The 25,907-nt window shown below is 42.5% G+C and overlaps 1 protein-coding gene across 7 annotated transcripts in view; it reads right to left on the reverse strand.

Annotated features, from left to right (window-relative positions):
• TMEM50B (transmembrane protein 50B) overlaps nucleotides 1-21,880 on the reverse strand; it is a 35,346-nt gene extending 13,466 nt beyond the window's left edge. For 3 of the 7 annotated variants that reach the window (XM_030329222.1, XM_030329226.1, XM_030329228.1), the window contains exons 1-2: nucleotides 21,754-21,840; nucleotides 1,241-1,380 (exon numbers count right to left, since the gene is read on the reverse strand). In XM_030329222.1, coding sequence (XP_030185082.1) covers nucleotides 1,241-1,339 — 99 coding nt within the window. In that variant the 5' untranslated portion in view covers nucleotides 1,340-1,380; nucleotides 21,754-21,840. Of the gene's footprint in view, nucleotides 1-1,240; nucleotides 1,381-9,844; nucleotides 10,164-10,199; nucleotides 10,207-10,827; nucleotides 10,838-21,246; nucleotides 21,324-21,753 lie in introns of those variants that run through there. The other 4 variants (XM_030329225.1, XM_030329227.2, XM_030329224.1 and 1 more) reach the window with 4 other exon arrangements.
• Nucleotides 21,881-25,907: the final 4,027 nt, after the last annotated feature.

Here is a 25,907-nt window from a genome sequence, read left to right on the forward strand (position 1 = left end):
TACTGGAAGAGATAAATTTTTAAAAATGTAGTCGATACTGAAATTTGCTTCAATACTGAAATTTGCTTCAGAAATTCGGCGAGGGCAGGGCGTGATTGATGGAATGCTGAAGCAAGACCAGTGGAGACAGTATTTGAAGCTGGATGGTTAAGAACGTGGGTTGAGCAGGGCTCTTTTACTATTCTCCCTATTCTTGTTTACCGTACATGCTCGATGTTTTTTATAATAAAAAGTTGAGGGGCACCTGGGTGGCTCAGTCGGTTAAGCGTCCAACTTCAGCTCAGGTCACGATCTCATGGTTCGTGGGTTCGAGCCCCGCGTCGGGCTCTGTGCTGACAGCTTGGAGCCTGGAGCCTGCTTTGGATTCTGTGTCCCCCTCTCTCTCTGCCCTTCCCCTGCTCGTGCTCGCCCTCCTTCTCTCTCTCTCTCTCTCTCTCTCTCTCTCTCAAAAATAAATAAACCTTAAAAAAAATTTTTTTTTAAGTTGAGAAAGAAAAACTGGGGCGCCTGGGTGGCGCAGTCGGTTAAGCGTCCGACTTCAGCCAGGTCACGATCTCGCGGTCCGTGAGTTCGAGCCCCGCGTCAGGCTCTGGGCTGATGGCTCAGAGCCTGGAGCCTGTTTCCGATTCTGTGTCTCCCTCTCTCTCTGCCCCTCCCCTGTTCATGCTCTGTCTCTCTCTGTCCCAAAAATAAATAAACGTTGAAAAAAAAAAATTTAAAAAAAAAAAAAAAAGAAAAACTGTTGGAAGAAAATTGGGCAAGAGTTTCTTCCACAAATTTCTTCCTCTCACTCTCCGTCGGTGCTGCAGCTGGGGACAAGGAGCTGGTGCCCCCTCCCTAGAGCACTGCAGGGCTTCTGGCTCGGCCCCAGGTCCTTACTGCTGTCTACACATCCTGAACCTCAGTGAGTCACGACACTATTTGGTTATCAAATTCTCCGAGCCTGACGAGCTTAAAGGACGTATACGTCTTGTATCATTAACTTAAAAATGCTACTGCCTACAATAATTGTATTATCACTTGAAGAAAAGGTACCAAGTTTAACGAATTTATAAAATCAAATGAACCCAGGGCCTACCATGTTTTGTTCAGTAATATCTAGAACTCGAATTAATTATTGATACAAAATAATAGTGAAATAAATAGTTCTGAAAGGGTATTCAGGGCCCAAAGGAAGCGACATTAATTTTCAGGGCAAAAAATGAAGCAGAAATGTCACCAACCACGCTTTTTCACTTACCAGTACACCCGCCACCACAGAAGCCACGGCATTTCTTCTCTCACTCCAGTCAATACATTCACATTCTGGCCAACGGAAGTTATCTAGGAAGCCTGCCATGTTCACCCCGTAAGCATGGATTTTTCATTAAACTCTGTATTCTACAAATAAAAAGACAAAAAAAAAAATCAATCGAAGAAAATGTTTTTACGTAGTGAAATATCTTTTCCTTTCTTAAAGTTTTGAACACAAATTTGCTTTCTGTCCAAACCTATGATTACAAAAAAAAAAAAATTAAATACTTCAATGAATACCTATGGTCATGTACAGAGGACTGTGTTGGGACACAAGGGGGAGCCTACTATTTACGAAATGAGTCCGATGGTTTTGAAACACATCTGCCAAGTTCTCTGACGCTTCCACTTCACTGAGAAGTGAATCTATGTCCCTCCCCTTGAGTTTGGGCCACCAATAAAAACGGGTGGACCAACAGAGTAGAGGAAGTGATACTGGGTCGCTTCTGCCATACAGCTTCTAGAAGTACATAATAAAAGGCAGCGAGTGCAGTTTGTAGCTCATTTTCTAGAACACTAACACCAGAGTTCTGAGTTGCCATGTAAAGGGTCCAAGGTCACGATGCTGTGAGGAGAGCGTGTATAGGGATTCAGGCCCACAGCTCCCAGACACCAGCTGGCATCGACTGCCAGGTGTGTGAGCAGCCACTTCTGGGTGACTCATGTTCCGGCTACTGCATTACTCCCAGACTTTACGCTTTACGAAGCCCCAGGTATACGGTGCAGACACACTGTCCTGGCTCTGCCCTTTGCCAATTCCTGACCCACAGAAACCATAAGCAGAATAAAATGGCTACTTTAAACTACTAAGTTTTGGAGTTGTCAAGAATGCAGCAATCGATAACTGGAAGGAGACAAATCATGTGCATAAAGAACTATAAGGGTACATACAACATGTTGTGAGAATTTTCAAGAAGAGTATGTTTAGATGAGGTGATCCAGGAACACCTTAAATCCCAAAAAGACAGGGGAAAAAACCCACAACTATTTGAAAGTACTGAAGAGTGCTGAAAAGCGGGCAGAAACTGGAGGCAATTTAACCTAGGAAAGAAAACATGGTAAGACCCACTTTTATGCAGCTTTTCCCCCTGAAGAACCCCTAGTCCCCCCACTCCCACCCCAGTGATCTCTGTGATACGTCATGGCTAAAACCTGAGCAAAAAAATGCCACAGTCTTTTTGGCTTGAGGTATCAGAGGATGGAGTTTAGGATTATTAGAGCAGCTGGGAACTGAAAGAGGAAATTTTAGAAAGGGGCGAGTCACAGGAAGAAGCCCCAAACACTTTAATATAAACTTTCTTTAAATACCTGGCTAATCCCCAAACAGCACATGCATGAAGGAAACTCCAAGAAACTCAGCAGAAAAAAAACAGCCGTAAGGCTAAAGGAACTAAACAGAGGGGCGCCTGGGTGGCTCAGTCGGTTAAGTGGCCGACTTCGGCTCAGGTCATGATCTCAAGGTCCGTGAGTTCGAGCCCCGCGTCGGGCTCTGTGCTGACAGCTCAGAGCCTGGAGCCTGTTTCAGATTTTGTGTCGCCCTCCCTCTGACCCTCCCTTGTTCATGCTCTGTCTCTCCCTGTCTGAAAAATAAATAAAACGTTAAAAAAATTAAAAAAAAAAAAAAAAGAACTGAACAGAGAGTTTCCATGCTTCCCCCCCCCCCTCCCCGCATGGTATTTTAGAGTTTGAGTTCCACCAAATTAGAGATTAGTAAACACTTTGGGATTACTCTCTAAGTGTAAAACCAAGTGTCTGCAATTTCAGGGTGATCAGCCAGTATTTTAACTGCCCAACAGAACAAAAAGTGACACTCCAGATGAAGATAACTGAATTGAGAGGGTCTATAATGTATCATTCACAATGTCCAATATGTAGTTTAAAAAAAAAAATTACTAGACAGTCACACAAGCCAGGAAAAATGTGATCTGTTTTCAAGAAGGAAAAAAAAAAAAGCAATGAATAGAAATAGACCCCACAATGACTCAAGTATTGAAATTAGCAGACAAGGACTTTTTTTTTTTTTTAATGTTTTACTTTATTTATTTTGAGAGGAGGGGAAGGGTGGAGGGAGAAGGAAAAGCGTCTTAATTAGGCTCCATGCTTAGCGCAGAGCCCCATGTGGGGCTCAGTCTCACAACTGTGAGATCAGGACCTGAGCTGAAAACAAGAGTCGGATGCTTAAGCGACTGGGCCACCCAGGCACCCCATCAGACAAAGACTTTAAAGCTGCCGATATAAACACATTCAAAGACTTAAAGGAGCATGGTGTAAATAACTAAACTGATGGAGATCTCAGTGGAGAAAGAGATACTTTTTAATGTAAATTCTAGAACCGAACATTTTAATAGTTGAAAATTTAAATTCACTAAATGGGCTTAATAGATTAGAGACAGAAAAAAAAAAAGGTGGTAAACTTGAAGAAAGATCAAAAGAAATTATCCAACCTAAAGAACATGGATTTTTTTTTTTCTAAACTGAGGGAAAAACAATGAACAGAGCCTCAACGAACTGAGGAACACTAGTAGTGGACCCAATATATGTTTAATGGGGTCCCAGAAAAAGATAGAATGAGGAAGACAAGAATATTTGAAGAAATAATGGCTGAGAACTTCCCAAGTTTAGTGAAAAATATTAACTTATAAATCCAGAAAGCTCAGCAAACTCCAAGGAGTTTAAACACGGAAAACATCACGATCAAACTGCTGAAAATCAGAAATAAAAAGAAATACTTGGGGGCGCGTGGGTGACTCAGTCGGTTTCTTTATTTCAGCTCAGGTGATGATCTCACTGTTGTGAGATCAAGTCCTGTGTTGGGCTCCACGCTCAGTGTGGAGTTTGCTTAAGAGTCTCTCTCCTTTCTCTGTTCCATCCCTACTCATGTGCACCCACACCCTCTCTCTCTCTCTCTCAAAATAAATAAACTTGAAAAAAAATAGCCAAGAAGTAGCAATCCAACATGCATCAGCTGATGGATACACACATAAAATGTGGCAGTATCATACACTGGATACAAATTCAGCAATAAGAAGGAACGAAGCACTGATAAGTGCTACAACATGAAGGAACCTCAAAAACATTATGCTAAGTAAAAGACATAAGACCACATATTGTATAATTCCATGTCTATGAAATGTCCAGATGAAGCAAATTTATAGACAGGAAGTAAATTTGTGGTTGCCTAGTGACAGTGGGGGGAGTGGAATAGGGAGTCATTGCTAATGGGCACAAGGTTCTAAAATTAGACTGTGGTCAGAAGATGGGAGGGGAAGGGAAGAGAGAGGCAGACCAAGAAACAGACTCTTAACTACAGAGAATAAACTGGTAGTTACCAAAGGGGAGGCTGGTAGGGGGTTGGGGGAAATAGGTGATGGGGTTTAAGGAGGGCACCTGTGATGAGAACTGGGTGTTGTATGCAAGTCTTGAATCACTAAATTATACACTTGAAATTAACATTACACTGTATGTCAACTAACTGGAACCTAAATAAAAACTTAAGGAAATAAAACTATGGTGATGACTACACAACTCTGTAAATATACTAAAAATAACTGAATTGTACACTTAAACTAGCAGAATGTTATCATATGTATATTTCAATAAAGCTTTTTTATAAAAATGAGGATAAAATAAAAATATTTTCAGGTAAACAAAAACATAATTCATCACCAGATCTGCGCTAAAAATAATGCTAAAGGAAATTCTTCAGGCTGAAGGGAAATGACATCAGATGAATCTCAGATCTACAGGGAGCATTGAAGAATACCAGAAATGATCTATGTGTAGGTAAATACAAAAGACTATCTTTTCTTCTTTGACCTAAAAGATAACTATGTGAAGCAAAAATTATAACATTGTCTATATAGCATTTCATAAAGATGAACTTGTATCTAAATAGTATCTGGGTTATATTTTCAAATAATATGCTTAAATATGGATTCAGGTGAAATACCTCTAAAATTAAAGTAATAGATCCAGTTATTCTGAAAAATAAGTACAAGTAATATATTATAGGAGGTCCAAACACTGGAAACACAAGCTGGGAAGCAATATTTGCAAAACAAATATCTGGCAAGGAACTTGTATCTATAATACAGAAGGAATTAAACACCAGAAATAAAAAGATAAAATATAGGCAATAAAAAGTACGCAAAAGACTTGAATAAACTTGAAATGGGAAAAAAGACTTAAAATTAATGAATTAATGCAAATTAATGACATAACATCTCACATCCACCAGGATAGCTAAAATTTAAACGACTGGCAATACTAAATGTTGGTAAGGTTGTAGAGCAACTGGAGATCCCATACATTTCTGGTGAAGGTTTCTTATAAAGTTAAAAATAAACCTCCCTAGGTGCACCCGGGTGGCTCAGTTGGTTAAGCCTCCGACTTCAGCTCAGGTCATGATCTCACAGTTTGTGAGTTCGAGCTCTGCATCGGGCTCTGTGCTGACAGCTCAGAGCCTGGAGCCTGCTTCGAAATCTGTCTCCCTCTCTCTCTGCCCCTCCCCGCTCATGCTCTGTCTCTCTCTGTCTTAAAAATTAAAAAAAACAAAAAACAAAAACATTAAAAAAAAAAAAAAAAAACCTCCCTATAACCCAGCAATTCCATTCCCAAGTATTGGCCAAGGGAAGTAAAAACACATTATCCACACATAAGAAAGACTTATAGAAGGAGGTTTTTAACAGTTTTATTCACAATAGCCCCAAACTGAAACAGCCTAAATGTTCATCAACAAAAGGATGGATAAACAAGTTATGAGCAATCCATACAATGGAATACTGTTCCACAATGAAAAAGAATGAACATACAACCAACAGAAAAAACAAACAAACAAACCCTCAAAGACACGATTTAAGTGAAAGTCAGCAGACATAAAATAGTGTATACTGTATGATTCCATTTAAATGTAGCTTAAGAAGAGGCAAAATTAATCACTAGTCCAAGAAATCAGAACAGTGCTTGCCTATAGGGGTAAGGACTGACTGCAAGGGAGCTTTCTGGGAGTGATAGAAATGTTCCATATCTTTTTTTTTTTTTTTAACGTTTATTCATTTTTGAGAGACAGAGTACGAGCTGGGATGGGGCAGAAAGAGAGGAAGACAGACTCCAAAGTAGGCTCCAGGCTCTGAGCTGTCAGCACAGAGCCTGATATGGGGCTCAAACTCACGACTCGCGAGATCATGACCTGAGCCGAAGTCGGACCCTTAACCGACTAAGCCACCTAGGTGTCCCAGAAATGTACTAGATCGTAATTGGGATAGTGGTTATACAGGTACATACACTTATCAAAAGTCATTGAAGTGTACACTTTAAGATGTGTGTATTTTACAGTAGATAAATTTTACCCACAAAATGTTTTCAGAAGTTTATCATTCAGATACACTAGCTACACTGAAGTCTTGCATTTTATCGCTATTAATGGAAATATGGTAACGAATTGTTATCAAACATTAAACGTTAACTGGTTAATAGAGAAGGTCATCATGAATTTAAGACAATGTCTGAAATTAAAACAAGTCTTATTCCCTACTATATCAAATTCATTTCCTATATATTAATCTAATTATAAATAGTTCTATAAGCAGAAAATATATAGCTATTTGCATACAATGGTTTCTGAACTGTCATGATCTCCTCCCGTCTGGGGCTTAAATTGGAGGGTCAGGACAAGAGGAACATCGAACAAAGTAATACAAATAATTACTATGGAGGAAATGCGCAGGATCCTAATAGAGAATAAAGGGGAGACTTATTTTGGAAAGGGTCATCAGGGAAAGTCTCTATGAAGACGTAATCCTTGCTAAGATCTTAAAACGTATGAAAATTTAAAAGCTGAGTAAAGTTACTTAGATTAAGGAGAAACAAAAGGGATAGAGCAGGGAGAGGGAAAATTATATACAAAAGTCCCTACGTCTCTGTGGGGCCAGCAAGGAAGAATTAGCTGGTACCAAAGAGAATCAGGACACAGTAAAGTTAGTGGAGCAAGGTGGCTTGGAATAAGTTTGAAGAGTGACAGGTAAGGGCCAGATCACACTGCAGATTAACGGTCTCCCTGGATTTGGGTTTCACTGAGTCGTAACAAGAAACCAAAAGAAGGACTTTGAGGAGAAAAGGAGCTGAGGCACCAAGAGCCCAGTCACTCTGGGAAACGTGTAGGAAAGTGAGGGGAAAGGACTAGTATATTAAGAATGAACACTCTCAAATGGGAAGAGAGTCTCTCTCTCTCAAAAATAAATAAACATTAACAAGTTATTATAATTAGGGGTGCCTGGGTGGCTCAGTTGGTTAGGCATCCAACTTTGGCTCATGTCACGATCTCGTGGTTCGCGGGTTCGAGCTGGGCTGACAGCTCAGAGCCTGGAGCCTGCTTCGGATTCTGTGTCTGCCTCTCTCTCTGCCCTTCCCCCGCTCGTACTCTGTCTCTCTTTCTCAAAAATAAATAAAACATTAAAAAGTTATTATAATTAACACAATGAAGTGCTGATTCTTCTTGCCTGTTGAGAAACCTCTTATACAATGTATTATGTCTGTAACTGTTTTTAATACACTTAAGACTTTTGAGGTCAAGGAAATTATTGGTATGTTCTCCCACAAAACTGACCCCAGTACCAAGTAAACAAAAAGAAAAGATCTGGGGCGCCTGAGTGGCTCAGTTTGTTAAGCATCTCACTCTTTGTGAGTTCAAGCCCCAGTGTCAGGCTAGCACAAAGCCCGTGTGGAATTCTCTCTCCCTCTTTCTCTGCCCCTTCCCTGCTCACACTCGCTCTCCCTCTCTCTCTCAAAAATAAATAAATAAAACTTAAAAAAAAAAAAAAAAAAGATTAGTGAACTGAACTAATGGATTACTGGTCTGACCCATAAGTCTTGCAATACATTAGACAGCAATTATTCCTAATACTAAGAGTGGTAACTCTTTATAAAAGGAAATACAAGTCCTTGTCAGAGGGCATTTTAAGTGATTCAACTGTCAAAATTTCATTTCCAAAAACTCAGCTTAGGAAACCCAAGGACACTTGCAAAAGGAAGAGGAGAAAACAACTAGACACTTCAACATACAGACATGGTCTGAGAAATTTCCATATGCATCAAAGTCCCAAATAACATCTAATTCAGAAATTTTTCCACTAACCAAATTTTTACACTACCACCTATTTGTTCTTCCATTTCTCCGCTAGCATTAGGTACTGAATGTATAAAAACGATTGAGGCAATCGATACAGAAAACAGTCTAGATAGGGACAGTGTCAGAACAAATAACTGCATTACAATAGGTCCTGCAATAGACATACACTATGAGCTATAATGCAGAAGTGCTATAAGAGAAATATGAAACAAATATTACAGGACAGTACTTGCCAGGAAGAGCTGAGGAAAGTTCGACAGATAAAGAACAAACTTAACTGGGTTTTGAAGCATGAATAAAAGTTTGGCAGATGAAAAAGGAGGAATAAAATGTGCAAAATTATGAGCTTGTAAACAGGGAAATGACAAGATCATCTCTGTGAATTTAGAAAGATAATGCTGGCAGCAACAGTGTGGATGAGAGAGACTGAAGAGAAATGTGAAAAGAAGGTGGCCCTCACTCTAGACAGGGAGAGAAGAAGGATGCATACCGAAGCCATACTGGTGCAGGCTAAAGAAAGGGTTTTTATTTGAGGACTACTAAAGTGGCATCATCAACAGGCAAGGAGAAGCTAAGATTGTGGCTGGGGGCCCGACGGATGGTGAGACGCCATTAGCCAAAACACGAAAGGGAGAAAGGGAGAGAGGAATCTGAGCATAATGTATTTGATAGGACTAAAGGACATTCAGGTAGAGATCACATAGACAGATGTACAGAAACTGAAAGAGTGGTTTAAGACAGATGTACAGATTAGAGGCTCACAGTAATGAAGTGGCAACTGAAGTCATGGGGCAGTTAAGGTATCTCAGGGAGAAGATGTGGAGGAGGACTGAGGATTGATTCAATGTTCATCTCTGACTCATGTCCTTTTTTCCCTGAACTACTGTGTGCACGCACTATAGCAGACCTACGGATACAATGGTATTTAATCCGCACAAAACTCCTCCAGAGCATGTACTGAATATTTACAGAACACCTCCTACAAGCAAGGCACGGTGGGGAAAATAAAGATGAATAAAACTTAGCCCTCATCATCAGGGGATTTACAAACCAGCAGAGAAATCAATTAACATTTTGTTAAATTAAATTATAATTTGTATCATTAAAAAATCTATTGCCAAAAAATCAGGAGATTAACAAAATACACTTGTCATTCAAGGTGCTAATTAAGTCCACACAGCCAGAGCAAAACAAGCTGAGTCGAATGAAACAAACGTGAAGTGTGTGTCTTCCCCACCCTGATCAGGACTACTAGCTGTTAGTTACAGGATGTGTCTAGGTGCAATGCTCTTTACAGACCACTCCACTCCAGGCTCAGAAGAACCCTATTCATGGACTATTCTCTTCAATCCTCACAAACGCTCTAAGGCAGTTGCGATTATTACCTCACACTGGTGAAAAGGTTTAGAGAATTGGTTAACTTGCCCGAGGTCACGCAGCTAGCCAGGAGGCAAGCCAGGGTCTCCACTGAAGTTTAGATGTGGCCCCCAAATCTGCTTACAAGACCATCATGCTGAACTGCTGCGCATCATCAGAGACTTTCACAGTATTTCTGTCATTTCAGATTTCATAAAGAGAAAGTTATTGTTCCGCTGCCTGTAGTGAAGAAAGCAAGAACAAGATAGGAGAGAAATGGACGCAATTTAGAGGAACAATGTGATCATCTGGAAACAGAAGAAAGCGGTCCAGTGAGGTCTGCAATGATGATGGTGATTGCTCCTGATTCCAACCTTGCCAAAGGAGTCTAAAGAACAGCTTTTCTTCTTGGGTTGCTATAAACCTGGTTTCTAGGCACTCACAGTGTGAATATTTTATGGGCCTTAAAATCCAAGAGCATGAATTATTCAGAGATCTAAGCACTTCTGGAAAAGACATTTTACATACTTTACATCAGGGAAGGCTTCTTTGCCTTCTGACTTGTAAATCACATGTAACAAGAGTAAAATTTAGCCAGCACCACCAATTTTGGCAAAAGACTTAAATCTAAAATCAAAGTAAAGGATGGGGAGCATTGACTTCTAAAGAGACTTTAATTTCATAACTATACAATAATCTCCCCCAGTAATATCCTTGTTAACTTTTAATTATTCAAAATGTGGGTTATTTGGTGAATCCTCCCCTCCAGTACTGCTCAATGCCGTTGATTCACAGCCTGAAATATCCAATTACCCGCATGACATCTCCTGGCTGTCTCAAAATCACCTCAAAATCAACAGGTCAGGACCCAAATTCATGATCTCCCCCTCCAAACCTGATCCCCTTCCAGGATTCCCTGCAATGAATGAACGGACCATCCATCCGGTTTTACAAGCCAGAAACCCAGGGGTCATCCCTGCTGCTTCTTTCTTCCCTCTGACATCCAATCCACCACCCGACTAAGCCTCCTTACTTCAGTCCGCCTCCAGCACCGCATGACCCAAGTACTCCCCCCCCTCACCTGTTCCACGACGGCGGCCTCCCAACTCACCTAGCCACATCCACTCCTGCCTCCATCAATATGTCCTCCATACTGCAGCTGCAAGGACTGTTTTTAAAAAGGCACAACTCGGGGCCCCTGGGTGGCGCAGTCGGTTAAGCGTCCGACTTCAGCCAGGTCACGATCTCGCGGTCCGGGAGTTCGAGCCCCGCGTCAGGCTCCGGGCTGATGGCTCGGAGCCTGGAGCCTGGAGCCTGTTTCCGATTCTGTGTCTCCCTCTCACTCTGCCCCTCCCCCGTTCATGCTCTGTCTCTCTCTGTCCCAAAAATAAATAAACATTGAAAAAAAAATTAAAAAAAAAAAAAATAAAAAGGCACAACTCTCGGGGCGCCTGGGTGGCGCAGCCGGTTAAGCGTCCGACTTCAGCCAGGTCACGATCTCGCGGTCCGTGAGTTCGAGCCCCGCATCAGGCTCTGGGCTGATGGCTCAGAGCCTGGAGCCTGTTTCCGATTCTGTGTCTCCCTCTCTCTCTGCCCCTCCCCCATTCATGCTCTGTCTCTCTCTGTCCCAAAATAAATAAACGTTGAAAAAAAAAAATTAAAAAAAAAAAGGCACAACTCTCGTATTTCCCTCCTGCTGAAGACCTTTAATTTCCCTCCAGTGTATTGTAAGATAAAGACAAAACTCTATAGTACAGCCCAGGCCTTACTGGCCCCAGCTTCCTCTCACACTTCTCCTGACTCTTTCCAGGCATCCTGGCTTCTCTTTTGGTATCCCATACTTGCTAAATCACCCCACCGAAAACCCACACACCCTCTGTCTGATACCTCTCCGTTCCCAGCTCACCTAGTTAACTCCTACTCACACCACAGACGTCAGCTTAGTTAGCACTTTTTCACTCAAATATCAGCTTTCACTTCCTCGTTCAATGTTTATTTACAGTGCCTGCTACATACCAGGAACCGGACAGTTAATATACATCAAAGAACAAATAAAAAGCACTAGTTATGTGGAGCCTAGTATGTGAGTGGAAAACAATAAACATCATTTTTTTAAGTGTATTTATTTATTTTGAGAGTGAGAAAGAGTGTGAGCAGGGGAGGGGAGGGGAAGAGACAGAGACAGAGAGACACAGAGAGAGAGAGAGAGAGAGAGAGAGAGAGAGAGAGAATCCCAAGCACGCTCTATGCTGTCAATGCAAAACCCCACACGGGACTCAATCTCACAGATCGTGAGATCATGACATGAGCCAAAATCAGGTCAGATGCTCAACCGACTTTGCCACCCAGGTGCCCCTAAACATAATTTTTAAAGTAAATTATATACGATGCTAGAAAGCAGTAAGTGCCGTGGGGGGAATAAACGAGCAGAGTAAGGAGCATCGGGAGTGCAGGCGATCGTGGGGCCGGCAGAAATGTCAAACTGGTGGTCAAGGCAGACTCCGCTGAGAAGGCACCAGCTAAGCAAAGACGAAGGGAGAGAGAGAGTCAGCCCTGTGGATGTTTATCAGAGAGAACAGCAGCAGGGGCAAAGGCCCTAAGACAGCGTCTGGGTATTCAAGTAGCACCGCAGGGCCAGTGTGGCTGAGGCAGAGTGAGTGAGAGGGGAGAGGAGGAGAAAACAAGATCAGAGAGGTAGCAGAGAGGCAAGGAAGGATGATTACAAAGCCTCATAGGCCACTGTGAGAACTCTGGTTCCTACTGACCGAAATAGACAGCCATTAGAGTGCTGAGCAGAGTGACTTAGATTTAAAAAGGATCCCTTAGGCTGTTGTGGGAGAACAGACTGTAGGGGGTAAGAGTGGAAAGACAGACCAGTTCACATGATACTGATTTTCATGACTTCCTAACTCCGCAACCAGATCTAATAATCCCCCTAGTCCTGCACTATTAACCTCATTATTTGATTAATATTTACCTCCCCCTGTAGAGACCCAGCTCCATGAAGGACAGTCTAAGTCTACTTTGGCTCGCTGTAGCATTCCCAGGGCCTAGCACAGTGCCTGAAATACACTAGGCAAACACTTGTTGAAAGACTGACTCTAACTATTAGAGCTTTCAGAATGTGAAGTGCATACATGTCTCCTTGTCCTGTCACAAAAAGAAACAGAAGCAACTTTATACCTAGGTTTATCTAAACTGATGGTCATAAAAAACATCATTTGGGTGAGGGAAATCAGTTCTGCTGTGACAATATTGTCAAATATGTTATTTCTTAAAATCCTCCTCCTTCCTCCCCAAGTCCATATTCTGCCAGAAGTTTCTAAAACCCAGATTGGATCATGCCATTCATTCTAATAGCTGGTGAGATAAATTCCAAAAGGTACAGGGTACTTGCAACTTTTCCCTAACACAGCTTTCTTATCTCCTGCCATCTTGACACTGTACCTCCAGCCACAAAAAAAAGGAAGGGAGAAGGAAGCCAATACTTGTTGAATACCTACTGTTAGGCAAGCCCCTAAATCTTACATATATATATATATATATATATATATATATATATATATATAAAATATATATATTAATGTTTAGATTTATTTATAGACACAAATATATTCAAATATTTTACATGTCTAACACAGATATGTATATTAGATATACAATATATAATCTATGATCATATATACTACATACGATATAGAAATATATGTCTATAATAGATATATGAGTTTAATATATATCTATAATATTACACACACACACACACACACACACACACACACACACACCCAGGGCACCTGAGTGGCTCAGTTGGTTAAGCGTCCAACTTCGACTCAGGTCATGATCTTGTGGTTTGTGAGTCTGAGCCCCTAATTGGGTTCTGTGCTGACAGCTCAGAGCCTGGAGCCTGCTTGGGATTCTGTGTCTCCCTCTCTCTCCGCCCCCGCCCGCCCCACACACACACTGTGTCTCTCTCTCCTTCAAAAATAAATAAACATTAAAAAAAAAAAAAAAGGTTCAAAGGAATTACTATCTTCCAGCATTAACCATACAGAAGCAGCAAACTGTACAGGCTTTGAGGACCGCAGGGTGATTCAGTCGGTAGAGCATGCAACTCTTGATCTTGGGGTTGTGAGTCCAAGCCCCACAATGGGTATAGGGCTTACTTCAAATTAATTAACTAGTTATTTAAAAAAAAAAAAAAAAAAAAAGTACAGACTTTGGAGTGAACTCTGGCTTGGGCCCGATCCCATGTCCAGCCTCTTCCCAGCTGTGCCTACTTGGCCAGGTTATGTATCCATTCTACTCTTTAGGGAATAGGTGCTATGTACCAGTGCTGTTTGAGCTTTAAACCTCCTTATAAACCTCCCTACGCTGTGGTTTTCTGGTATGTAAACTGGGGTGACGACAGCACATCCCTAGAAAGGGAGAATTAATCACAGCAACTGTGATTACTTCATACATACCTTCAACAACTCCTTACCAAAAAGAGGGTTCACATACATTCGGTTACTTTGTAGCAAACACTGTTCCTGGCAATACCACTAGGACTCTTGGGTCCAGAGAAACTGTTCCTCCTTCTGGCGGAGACAGCCGCCTGCACACACGCATCTCCATTTTGTTCACTCCTGAGCTCCACTAAAACTACAACAAAGGGAGTTTTTAAAAAGTCATAAACTCCTAATGACAAGGAGAAAGGAAGAGAAAAGAAGCAACAGCAATGAAACAGCAATGAAATCTTCAAATCTGGCAAGCTGCCAGGCAATGGTAACTGACAGCACGCCCCAGAGAGCGGGGTTCCCAAGCCAGCGGCGGGGAAAGCTGAGAAGCAACCCAGGAAAGACACGGGGGAAGCAGTTAGAAGGTTAGGTCCCCAGAGCCTGTCCTTTCTTTCTTGATGGTGCCAAATGCTTCCTCCATATCCTGGCAGAAGTCTAAGGTGTTTCCGCCCCATTGCTTGTGTTCTGGATCTGGGGATGACCGGCAGGACGGAAGTACCAAAAACTGGACAGGAGGGACTACTGTTCCTCTGCTCTGGCTCGGGAGACTGGCAGCCAGATCTCTTCCTTCCAAATGGGAAGCTGCAGAACTATGCGGAGAAAGAAAAGTTAAAACAAGATCATCATAACCTCAGAGATGAGAGAACATATTGCATCTATTAAATAAGAATAGGATGCTATCATGAGAGACACTCAGAGACTAAAAAATAGCCTTTGGAAATAAAAAACATGATCATGGAAAAAAAATTTAATATTTTTTTATTTATTTTTGAGAGAGAGAAAGAGCACAAGCGGGGATGGGGCAGTGGGGGGAGGGGCACAGAAAATCCAAAGTGAGCTCTGTGCTGACAGCCCTAGCCCTATGCGAGGTTCGAACTCACAAACCATGAGGTCATGACCTGAGCCGAAGTCAGCTGCTCAACTGACTGAGCCACCCAGGCGCCCCTGGAAAACATTTTTTTTTTAATCCAAATAGAAAGGTTGGGAAATCAGTGTTAAGAAAATCTAAGGATTAGTTGCTATGTGCCAGCACTGTTGAGCTTTAAACCTCCCAAGGCTATGGTTTCTGGTACATAAACTGGGCAGAGAGTAATAAGTAGCTGATGGAAAACAGATAAGAAAATTAGAAGACCTTTACAATGTTCACATCCATATAACGGGTATTTCAGAAGAAAGACTACAAAGCAAATAGAAGGGAGAAAATAACAAAATATTTCATGAGAATTTCCCCAGAAGTTACTGTATATCCAGATTTAAAGGGTCCATCAAATACTCAACTTGATGGATGCAAATAGACCTATACTAATATACATCATTTTAGGAGTGCCTGGGTGGCTCAGTCGGTTGAGTGTCCAATCTGGCTTAGGTCATGATCTCGCGGTTTGTGAGTTCAAGCCCCACATGCTTCATATTCTGTGTCTCCCTCTCTCTCTGCTCCTCCACCACTCATGCTCTGACTCTCTCTCAAAAATAAACATTTAAATTTTTTTTTTAAAGATACATCACTTTAAATTTCAAAACAATGTGGTCAATATGGAGATTCTATAAGTTTGGAGACAGAAAAAAAAAGCAGGTCAAATACTAATTATCATGAATCATAATGCTTGGAATTCTCAACAGCAATACTGGAAGCAGAGGGAACTTCAAAATTCTAAAAGAAAATTATTTTCAACCGAAATTCTATTACCTGACAAAGTATCAGTCAAGTATGAGGATAGAATCAAAACATATTCAGACAGGCAAGGTCTCCAAACAATGTAACTCTTCTTGTCAAGAAGCTACTGGAGTTTGAGCGCCATTAGAGAGAGTAAATCAATAAAAGAAAAAGGACACAAACTTCCAGTTATAAAGCAAGTCAAGAGATGAAAAGTATAGCATAAGGGATAGAGTTGATAAGATTATAAGTTTGTCTGGTGACAGATGGTAACTACACTTATTGTGGCGAGCACTATGTACAGAATTGTTAAACCACTAGGTTGTGCCCCTGAAACTAATGTAACTTGTATGTCAACTATACTTCAATAATAAAAATATTTTTTTAACGTTTATTTATTTTGAAAGAGAGAAAGAGCAGGGGAGGGGCAGCGAGAGGGTGAGAGAGAATCCCAAGCAGGCTCCACACTGTCAGTACGTAGCCCCATGTAGGGCTCGATCTCATGAACCATGAGATCATGACCTGAGCCAAAATCAAGTCAGATGATGGGGCGCCTGGTGGCTCAGTCGGTTAAGCGTCCGACTTCAGTTCGGGTCATGATCTCGTGGTCTGTGAGTTCAAGCCCCACATAGGGCTCTGTGCTTACGGTTCAGAGCCTGGAGCCTGCTTCAGATTCTGTGTCTCCTTCTCTCTCTGCTACTCCCCTGCTCATGCTCTATCTCTCTGTCTCTCAAAAATAAATAAACGTTAAAAAAATTTTTTAAAAGAAGTCAGATGATTAAAAAAAAAAAAAGTCAGACGCTTAACCTACTGAGCCACCCAGGTGCCCCAAAAATAACTTTTAAAAGAGAGAATCCAGGATACAGGAAAGATCCAACCCAGGAGACCTAAAGAGGTTCCAGCTGTGCCCCAGACAAGGAGGATAAGCGGGTCAGACTGAAGTAGTGTAACTTGAGACAGACATGTCCCCGGTGCCACACCAGCTGTTTAACCTGAGGACTGAACGCCCCGAAACCTGGCCCAGATTCCTATCTGTACCCAGCTGGGCTTGGTTTGATCTTGACCATACGGTGACACAGTTCCTGCTCGCCTTCAAAGCCCCGCAGCTGCACCAGCAGAGGCCATTCATGCCCCGGGGCAGAAAGGTTCTGCTTTGAGCCACGCTGTTAACTCTGGGCAAGCCACAGTGAGCTGAACAGCAGAAAATACAGAGCAGCCCATGCCCTCTGCCTGCGCTTCTGCTGTCCTTTCAGACCCTGGAGATATTATACATTCCGTACAGACTGTGGCAATGAAGTGAATATCCCAATAAAATGAGTCCAATGAATTATTGTTTCCCAAGTGCATATGAAAGTTACGTTTACACTATACCGTAGCCTACTAAGTGTGCGATGGCATTATGTCTAAAAAACAAGGTGCATACTTTAATTTGAAAAGACTTCATTGCTAAAGATGTAAACCATCATCTGAGCATTCAGCAAGCTGCAATCACTAATCACAGATCACCATGACACATATAGTAACAAAAAAGTTTGAAATATTGCAAGAATTACCAAAATGTGACACAGAGGCATGAAGTGAACAAATGCCGTTGGAAAAATGGTGCTGATAGACTTGCTCCACACAGGGTTGCCACAAACCTGCACTTTGTTTAAAAAAACAAAACAAAACAAAAAAAAAGACAGTATCTGCAAAGCACAATAAAACAAGGTGTGCCTTGTATGAGGCCCACACTAGAGCCTTCCAGATGCCCTACTGTGTGGTTCATTTCCTAGGACTCACTCATGACACTACTCATTAACTTCCACCGAAAGTCCCCCTATAAATGGTCAGGGAAGCTGAAGTCATTCTCTTCTGCTCATCTCTTCCTGGAAAACTCCATCTATAATAATGACAATATTGTCCTTTCCTTACACACTCAGGTTTGTACTTACAATTGTAAAACAAAATTTTAATCTCAAATTTAGAAAGCTCTAGTATTTTCTAATAAGTCTGTTTGGAATTCATCTACACTCAGGGGAAAAGAACTTCGTTATCATAGTTTACTTAATGAAAAATTCATTGTTTTTTTTTTAAATTTTTTTTTTCAACGTTTATTTATTTTTGGGACAGAGAGAGACAGAGCATGAACGGGGGAGGGGCAGAGAGAGAGGGAGACACAGAATCGAAACAGGCTCCAGGCTCTGAGCCATCAGCCCAGAGCCCGACGCGGGGCTCGAACTCCCGGACCGCGAGATCGTGACCTGGCTGAAGTCGGACGCTTAACCGACTGCGCCACCCAGGCGCCCCGAAAAATTCATTGTTAATAAAGACACGGTTTATAGTCCTATAAGGTTTAACTGGAGAATTAATAAGGGGTTATGATTTTTAGAGCCTTGTAGGAAAGAGTAATCCCAAAGGCATTATGATTTCGTTGCTGTGTAGAACATTAACCAATTATATCTAACTTGGCAATTTTGTTCAGACATTCCTTTCTTTCCCTGTGGACTACATATATTCTTTAAATCCTCTCAAAACCAGCTCTTTGTGGCACTCTCTATAACAGTTAAATAAAACTTTGAAACATGCTCACTATTTGCATGAGAATTTTGTTGTTAACACTACTCAATCAAAATCAAAAATATTGTTTAGGATGGCTATCTGTGTATATGTCCACTGTGTGTGTGCATTTGTGTCTATGTGTATATTTGTGTGTATATATATGTAAAGCTTATTTTTTAAAATTTTTAATTTTTTTTTTTTTTTAATTTTTTTTTTCAACGTTTATTTATTTTTGGGACAGAGAGAGACAGAGCATGAACGGGGGAGGGGCAGAGAGAGAGGGAAACACAGAATCGGAAGCAGGCTCCAGGCTCTGAGCCATCAGCCCAGAGCCTGACGCGGGGCTCGAACTCGCGGAGCGCGAGATCGAGACCTGGCTGAAGTCGGACGCTTAACCGACTGCGCCACCCAGGCGCCCCAATGTTTATTTTAATTTTTGAGAGAGAGAGAGAGAGAGAGAGCGAGCATGAGTGGGGGAAGGGCAGAGACAGAGAGGGAGACACAGAATCTGAAACAGGCTCCAGGCTGTGAGCTGTCAGCACAGAGCCTGATATGGGATTCGAACTCGAGAACGGCGAGATCATGACCTAGGCCGAAGTCAGATGCTCAACCAACTGAAGCCATCCAAGGCGCCCTGTATGTAAAGTTTATTTTAAAAAGCAAGAGAAAGATTAACAGATCAGAACAGAGGCTACCTCTGGAAGAAGGAGGCAAACGTTTTGTTTCTTAATCTGATGGTAAATACAATGATCACAGCATTCATACTCTTTTAAAAATATATGTACATATATACCACATATGATACATACACGTATAAATCACATATATCATACATATACAAATATATACATACATATGTATACATACTTTTTGTACACCTGGGATATATTTTGCAACAAAAGGAACTTATTTTATTTATTTATTTTTAATTTTTTTTTTGGAATGTTTATTTATTTTTGGAATGTTTATTTATTTTTGAGAGAGAGCATGAGCGAGGGAGGGGCAGAGAGAGGGGAGACACAGAATCGGAAGCAGGCTCCAGGCTCCCAGCTGTCAGCACAGAGCCCGATGCGGGGCTCAAACTCACAAGCCGTGAGATCATGACCTGAGCCAAATCAGACGCTCAACTGACTGAGCCACCCAGGCGCCCCTAAAAGGAACTTATTTTAAAAAAGAACAAGAAATTGTTATGATTGGGTATTCAAGGGGTTACCATAGGATGGAATGTACGTAAAATAGTCTGTTCACATTTTCTCTTCCTGAAGGCCTTCTCTATTCATTCCTGCCAAGCCAATCAAATGAATGAACATAACTTTAAAGTCAACACCACTAAGTGGAAACAAAGTTAAAAAATTCACCATTATTTAACCTGGTCCTCAAAATTTTCTTGATTCGGTCTCTAAATATAAAAGGACACACAGGTTCTAAGAAATGCATTTAAATCAAATTTAGCTACTGCCTTTAAGTTATAAAATCTTTTTAAGTCATAAAAAATATTCCTGGTGAAAAGGGCACTAAAATTATACTGAAGTACAATCATCTGTTTCAATTATCTACCTGAAACTTATCCTACAATGGCAGAAGGATTTTCATGCAGCAAGGCTTTTAATGGCTAAAATCTAGACACAACCAAAATGTCCATCAGTACAGGACCAATAAAATATATTAGAGTACATGTGAACAATGCATACTATGCAGCATTTTAAAAATGAGGGCCGGCGGTGCCTGGATGGCTCAATAAATTAAGCATTGGACTCCTGACCGGCTCAGGTCAGGATCTCATGGTTTGTGAGTTTGAGCCCTGCATCAGGCTCTGCTCGGGATTCTCTCTCTGCCCCTTCCCCACTTGTGCTATGCGCACTCTCTCTCTAAAAATAAATAAAATTTTTAAAAAGAGCCAAGATTAAAATTTTTTTTCTTCTACAGCCTATATTACCATTATCACTTTAAAAGAAGCAAATAAGGATAAACTAATCAGACAGATTCTTTACCCTGGACTCCAGAAGTGAACTCAGAAAAGACCAGCCAGTCAAGGCTGCTGTAATCCTAGTGGACAGAGGATGGGGGTGGGGTGGGGAGGGGAGGGTGTGTCTCCGGAAGAGGAAAACTACATCCTCCTGCTGCTCTCATTAAACCTGCTTTTCCTGCAGCATTAACATTCAAGAGAACTTTCGATTTTTATTTTAAGAATGAAGAGTCTTGCAACACTATTACCGGTAAGAAGGTTTAACGTTTGTTTTACGTTTGAAACCTAAGCCGATATGAAACACGAGAAGACAAGAGACTAAAGACGATGGAAAGGAAAAGTGTGACCAGCCCGGGAGTAAGAGCCTTGGGAATTGTTAAGAAAGGGGATTTACGGTGCAGATAGATGAAGAGTTTGAGGGAAGAGGTGGGACACTCCGAGAAGAGAAATTAATGTCTTTGAGAGGCATAATGGTGACTACACATTTACTCCAATCGCAGGCTTGACTCCCGCCCCCACACACGCACAGGCTCACAAGGCACTGACAGCAGCAAGGGAACGAGCACAGTCGATCTTAACACTGCTTTGGCTTTAAAAAGGTCATATATTTACATTACAGATAAAGCACTTTCCAGCGATTAACTCGGAACCCAATTAATTGGTTAAAAACCAAAATGGTCTTCCCCAGCCAACTACCATTGCTACAGTGGCGATTCTCTGCTGCTACTTATCTCAAAGGTCGTTCAACACTTTATGATTAATTCTCAAAAGAACGCTGAGCCTCTAACATTTCCTCTTCCCACCTCTGTACCTGACTCTCCTAAGGTCAGAGTCGGGAAAGTCCACACAACACGGACCATATTCTCAGCAATGGTTCTGAGAACGCGAGAGGGACGACAAAGTACCCGAGTCGCCCCCAGACTCCCGGAGCGAGCCGTCCACCGCCTCTCTCCCCTGCCGTCGCCCTGGGAAGCCGAGAGGCTCGAGATGGGAATCTTCCAGACCTCCCCGACAAGCAATCGACGGCCAGGTAACGCGGCGGTGCGGCCCTCCCCGGTCGAGTGCGGGTCCCCGCGCGTCACCGCCGCGGTCGGCCCGAGGGGAGGCGGGCTGGGCCGGAGAGGTTGGCGGAGGCCCCCCGGTCCGCAGGCTGCCCGGGTGTTCCTCCGGCCCGTTCCACCGGGCGGCGCCGGGCGCAGGAGAGGCCGGGCTGGGCGCCGCCGCACCGCGCAGGCCGGGTTGGCCGGGGGCGCCTCCTCACGCGCGGACGGGGGGCACGAGCCCCCAGCGCGTCGCGAGACCGGCCGACCGCACTCACCTGTCTTCGCTGACCCCTACGCCGACCCCAAGCGCTCACGCACAGGAAGAGGCGGCTGTGCCCGGACCCGGCCGGCGTCCGCGGCTCCACCTCGGTCCCGGGGAGCCGGGAGCAGACGGCGGGCGCTAGGCTAGGGGCGCCGGCGGGGCGCGGCGCCGTGCGCACCGCAGCGACCAATCGGCACGCAGCAAGTGGCCGGTCGGGGGCGGGGCGGGGCTCGAGGGGCGGGGCAGAGGCGCCACTGGGCGGGGCGAGGGTACCAGGTCTCCACGACCCCCCGGAGCTGTCGCTGACTCCACGCCTTAGGGTTCTCGGCCGCTTAAACCCGACTGGTCCTGCTGTGTTCCCGACGGCGGCTGGGGCCCGGCTCCCACCGCTGCGTTTCTGCTAGCCAACTTCAAGCGCAGCATCCGTGAGGTCATGCGCGAGGAGAGCCCAAGACCCAGAGGGCAGGTACTCTCTGCATGTAGGCCCAGCGGCGTTGGCCGCGCGAGCTGCCCAGAGTAGGGCACGTGCTCCAGAAAAGGGTTCCACGGAACTGAAGGTCTGTAGGGATGCCCGTTTCTAATCCCCACGCTCAGAAATGGAGGCCTAGAAAAGCGCAGTGACTCGTCTAAGGCCACCGACTAGTACTGTTACACGAGGTAACCAGCACCATACAGCTAGTCTTCTGATTCTGTCCTGATGCTTTTCCAGGGATCCGCCCAGACTCTTGGCTTCCTTGTAGTCAGGTCTCTTCCAACTGTCTCCTTTAAAGACACTACATGTTGTGGTGCTTGGCTGGCTCTGTCAGTAGAGAATGTGACTCTTAATCCTCAGGTTGTGAGTTCAAGCCCTACCTTGGGTGTAGAGCTTAGTCAATAGATAAAAATAAAGACATTGCATCTTGAATTTTTAGCATAACTTCAATAGCTTTTGAAAGTCCCCTCTAAATCTCCTACAGAATACAAAACGCCGTTTAGTTGTGTGACGAAAAGACACTGGATTTCCGGGAATTATCAATGGGAATCTTAAAACGTTTTTACTTGTGGTATGGATGAAATAAAGGTTTTGTGTCCCAACTTATCGTAGAATGCCATCCTCTTCTATTATGACTCCTATAGATCTTACACATGTAAGAGGAACAATCCCTGCTTTGTGGCGTTTCCCCACTATCCCTCAGGTCCCATTTTCATAGACACTACTTTTCTTTTTTATATTTGTCACTTTGCAAGTAATACATTTATAGTTACATTATCCATCATTCTGATACATGTACTAGGGTCTAGTATTAAATAAATATTTGTTGAGGGACACCTGGGTGGCGCAGTCAGTCAGTTAGGCGTCCGACTTCGGTTCAGGTCATGATCTCCCTGTTTGTGGGTTGGAGTCCCCCGACGGGGCTCTGTGCTGACAGCTCAGAGCCTGGAGCCTGCTTCAGATTCTGTGTCTCCCTCTCTCTCTGCCCCACCCCTGCTTGTGTTCTGTCTCTCAAAAATGAGTAAACATTGAAAAAAAATTAATAAAAAACAATAAAAAATTCAAAAATAAATATTTGTTGAATAATTTACTTTTGAAATATATGCGACCTTAAAACTAATTATATAACTTAACACAATTTATTAACATATGAGAGTTGCCTTTTTTTAAAATAAGGTTTTAGATCTTGCTTCTTTTTTGATTATTGTATTAGGATTAGCTTTGGCTGCAAGTAGCATGGGAAAACACAAAATACCAGTGGCTTAAACAAAAGTTGGTATTTCTCTCTTATGTTTAAGAAGTCCAGAGTTAGTCTAGTGCTAGTCTGACACATCATGAGACAGATCTAGACTCATTGTTCCAGCAGGAGAGTCACAAATGTATTTATGCTTTCAAATATATGGGCATTTGGAAGGTATATGGTTCCATTCCCAGTATCACCTCATGGTCTAAGAGAGTTGCTGTAGCTCCAGCCATTATGCTTGCATTCCAACCAGCAGAAGAGAAGACAAAGAAGGGAACACCCCCTCTCTTTAGAAGCATTTCCCAAAGGCTGCATATACCATTTCTGCTTTCATCCTGCTGGCAAAAACTTAGTCACTTAGCTACGTGAAATGCAAAGGAAGACTGGAAAATGGGGTTTCAGTACTGAGGAAGAATGGATATTGGGGGACAGGTAGGAGTTTTTTCATAGTCTTAATGCTCACACTTTTTGAAGTATTAAGTATTTTAATATTTCCAGACAATTTTTAAATGCTTTTTTACAGAATATCTATTAGAAAATTTTTACCTCCATGTTTGAAGGAACATGTTACTGTTGACCTGCCCTTAGGATGTACATACCTTCACTTGCTTTTTCAGAAGTGAGTGGGGACTTAACACTAATGCAACTAGCTTCCCTCTCATTCTGTAAACCTCTACTTTACAAAGAGAGTCATATATATATATATATATATATATATATATATATATATATATTTGTGCTTTCAAAAATACGGGCATTTGAGGGGCGCCTGGGTGGCGCAGTCGGTTAAGCGTCCGACTTCAGCCAGGTCACGATCTCGCGGTCCGGGAGTTCCAGCCCCGCATCGGGCTCTGGGCTGATGGCTCAGAGCCTGGAGCCTGTTTCCGATTCTGTGTCTCCCTCTCTCTCTGCCCCTCCCCCGTTCATGCTCTGTCTCTCTCTATCCCAAAAATAAATAAATGTTGAAAAAAAAATTAAAAAAAAAAAAAATACGGGCATTTGAAATATATTGGGATTAAGTTACTGATGTCCACATTTCAGTGTCAGCCTTTCAAATGTACTGATTTGAGTATTTCGTAAAGTTGCAAATCAGCTTCAACAAAACTTCACACCTGCTCTGATTCAAATGGTATTCCATCATGTAGCTACCTAAGTATGTGTTTTCTTAAATTCCTATTACCTAAGAACCTCAGAGAGGCCCTCCTAGATTCTGGAGTCTTTGTGACTTCAGGACCTTTTCAGGTTTGGGCGAGGACAGGTTGTAAAAGACTGTTTCACCTAAAAGTGGACAGGTAGAATCCGGTCCAGTTGGTTCAAGCCTACTAAGAAAAAAGAACAACTCAAGCTGTCCTTTACACTAGGTTCCACAGATTCTGGTTTGTTCTCATTATCTCAACGCTGTTTCATGAATGGAGTGGCATTAATGGAGTGGCATTCACTTCCCGTCTTTTGAAAGTACACGCTAGATGTGTATTACAGGAACTGAAAGACTAAAGCATAATATGTAAACATATACTTCCTAAAATACTGTCTCTTCCTCCATAAACTTACGGGGCTGTGTAACAAAAAGACTTCACATAAGTCAGTAGAACTGTTGTATTTGGATGAAGGTCTTGAGGCTAAGATCACACTCCTGTGGATCTGAAATGACCTTCTCCTGAAAGGATCAATCATTTGGGAGAAAGACTGATCTTCGGGTGGGAAATGATACCAAAGCTTAGGGGATTATATGACACAGGCAGAAGAGGAAACCTTTCTGTAGTTTAAACTCTTGACGACAGTGGATACATTTGTCAGTTGGCTCCTTCAGTTGCGAGTAACCGGAAAAACAACCTCAAACTGGCTTTTTAGAACACTAAAACAACAATAACAACAACAAAGCAACAGCAACAAAAACTAGTTTTAAACAAAAAAAAAAATGGGGACCTAACCTCAGTAGAAATAGAGACAGAAATAGATATGGAGAAAATGAGAAGTATGATAGTGTCGCAGATGAGTCAGTCTTTTTTATAAGTGTTGTGTTAAAATAATCACCGGTGTTGGGTGGCTCAGTCGGTTAGGCATCCGACTCTTACTCTCTACTCAGGACGTGATCTCTCAGTTCATGGGATCAAGCCCTGTGTCAGGCTCTGTGCTGATGGCATGGAGCCTGCTTGGGATTCTCTCTCTCTCCCTCTCTCTCTGCCCCTCCCCTGCTCTCTCTCTCCTTCTCTCTCAGAATAAATAAATAAACTTAAAAAAAAATCACCTATGTTACGATCCGGGAAAAGGTGGCAATGAAATAAATATTGCAAGTGTGCTATGTCAAGGATATATTCAGACACCAGTGTTTAAAAGATTGATAGGAAGATAAATTCTTCAATGGGAAACAGAGAACAGATGATGGGTCCGAGAAAGACACAGTAGTACAGTCGTACAAGAAGCCAGAGAGAAGTTAGGTAGGAGACCTCTA

Source organism: Lynx canadensis, chromosome C2, assembly GCF_007474595.2.
Source record: "Lynx canadensis isolate LIC74 chromosome C2, mLynCan4.pri.v2, whole genome shotgun sequence".
Lineage (NCBI taxonomy): Eukaryota > Metazoa > Chordata > Mammalia > Carnivora > Felidae > Lynx > Lynx canadensis.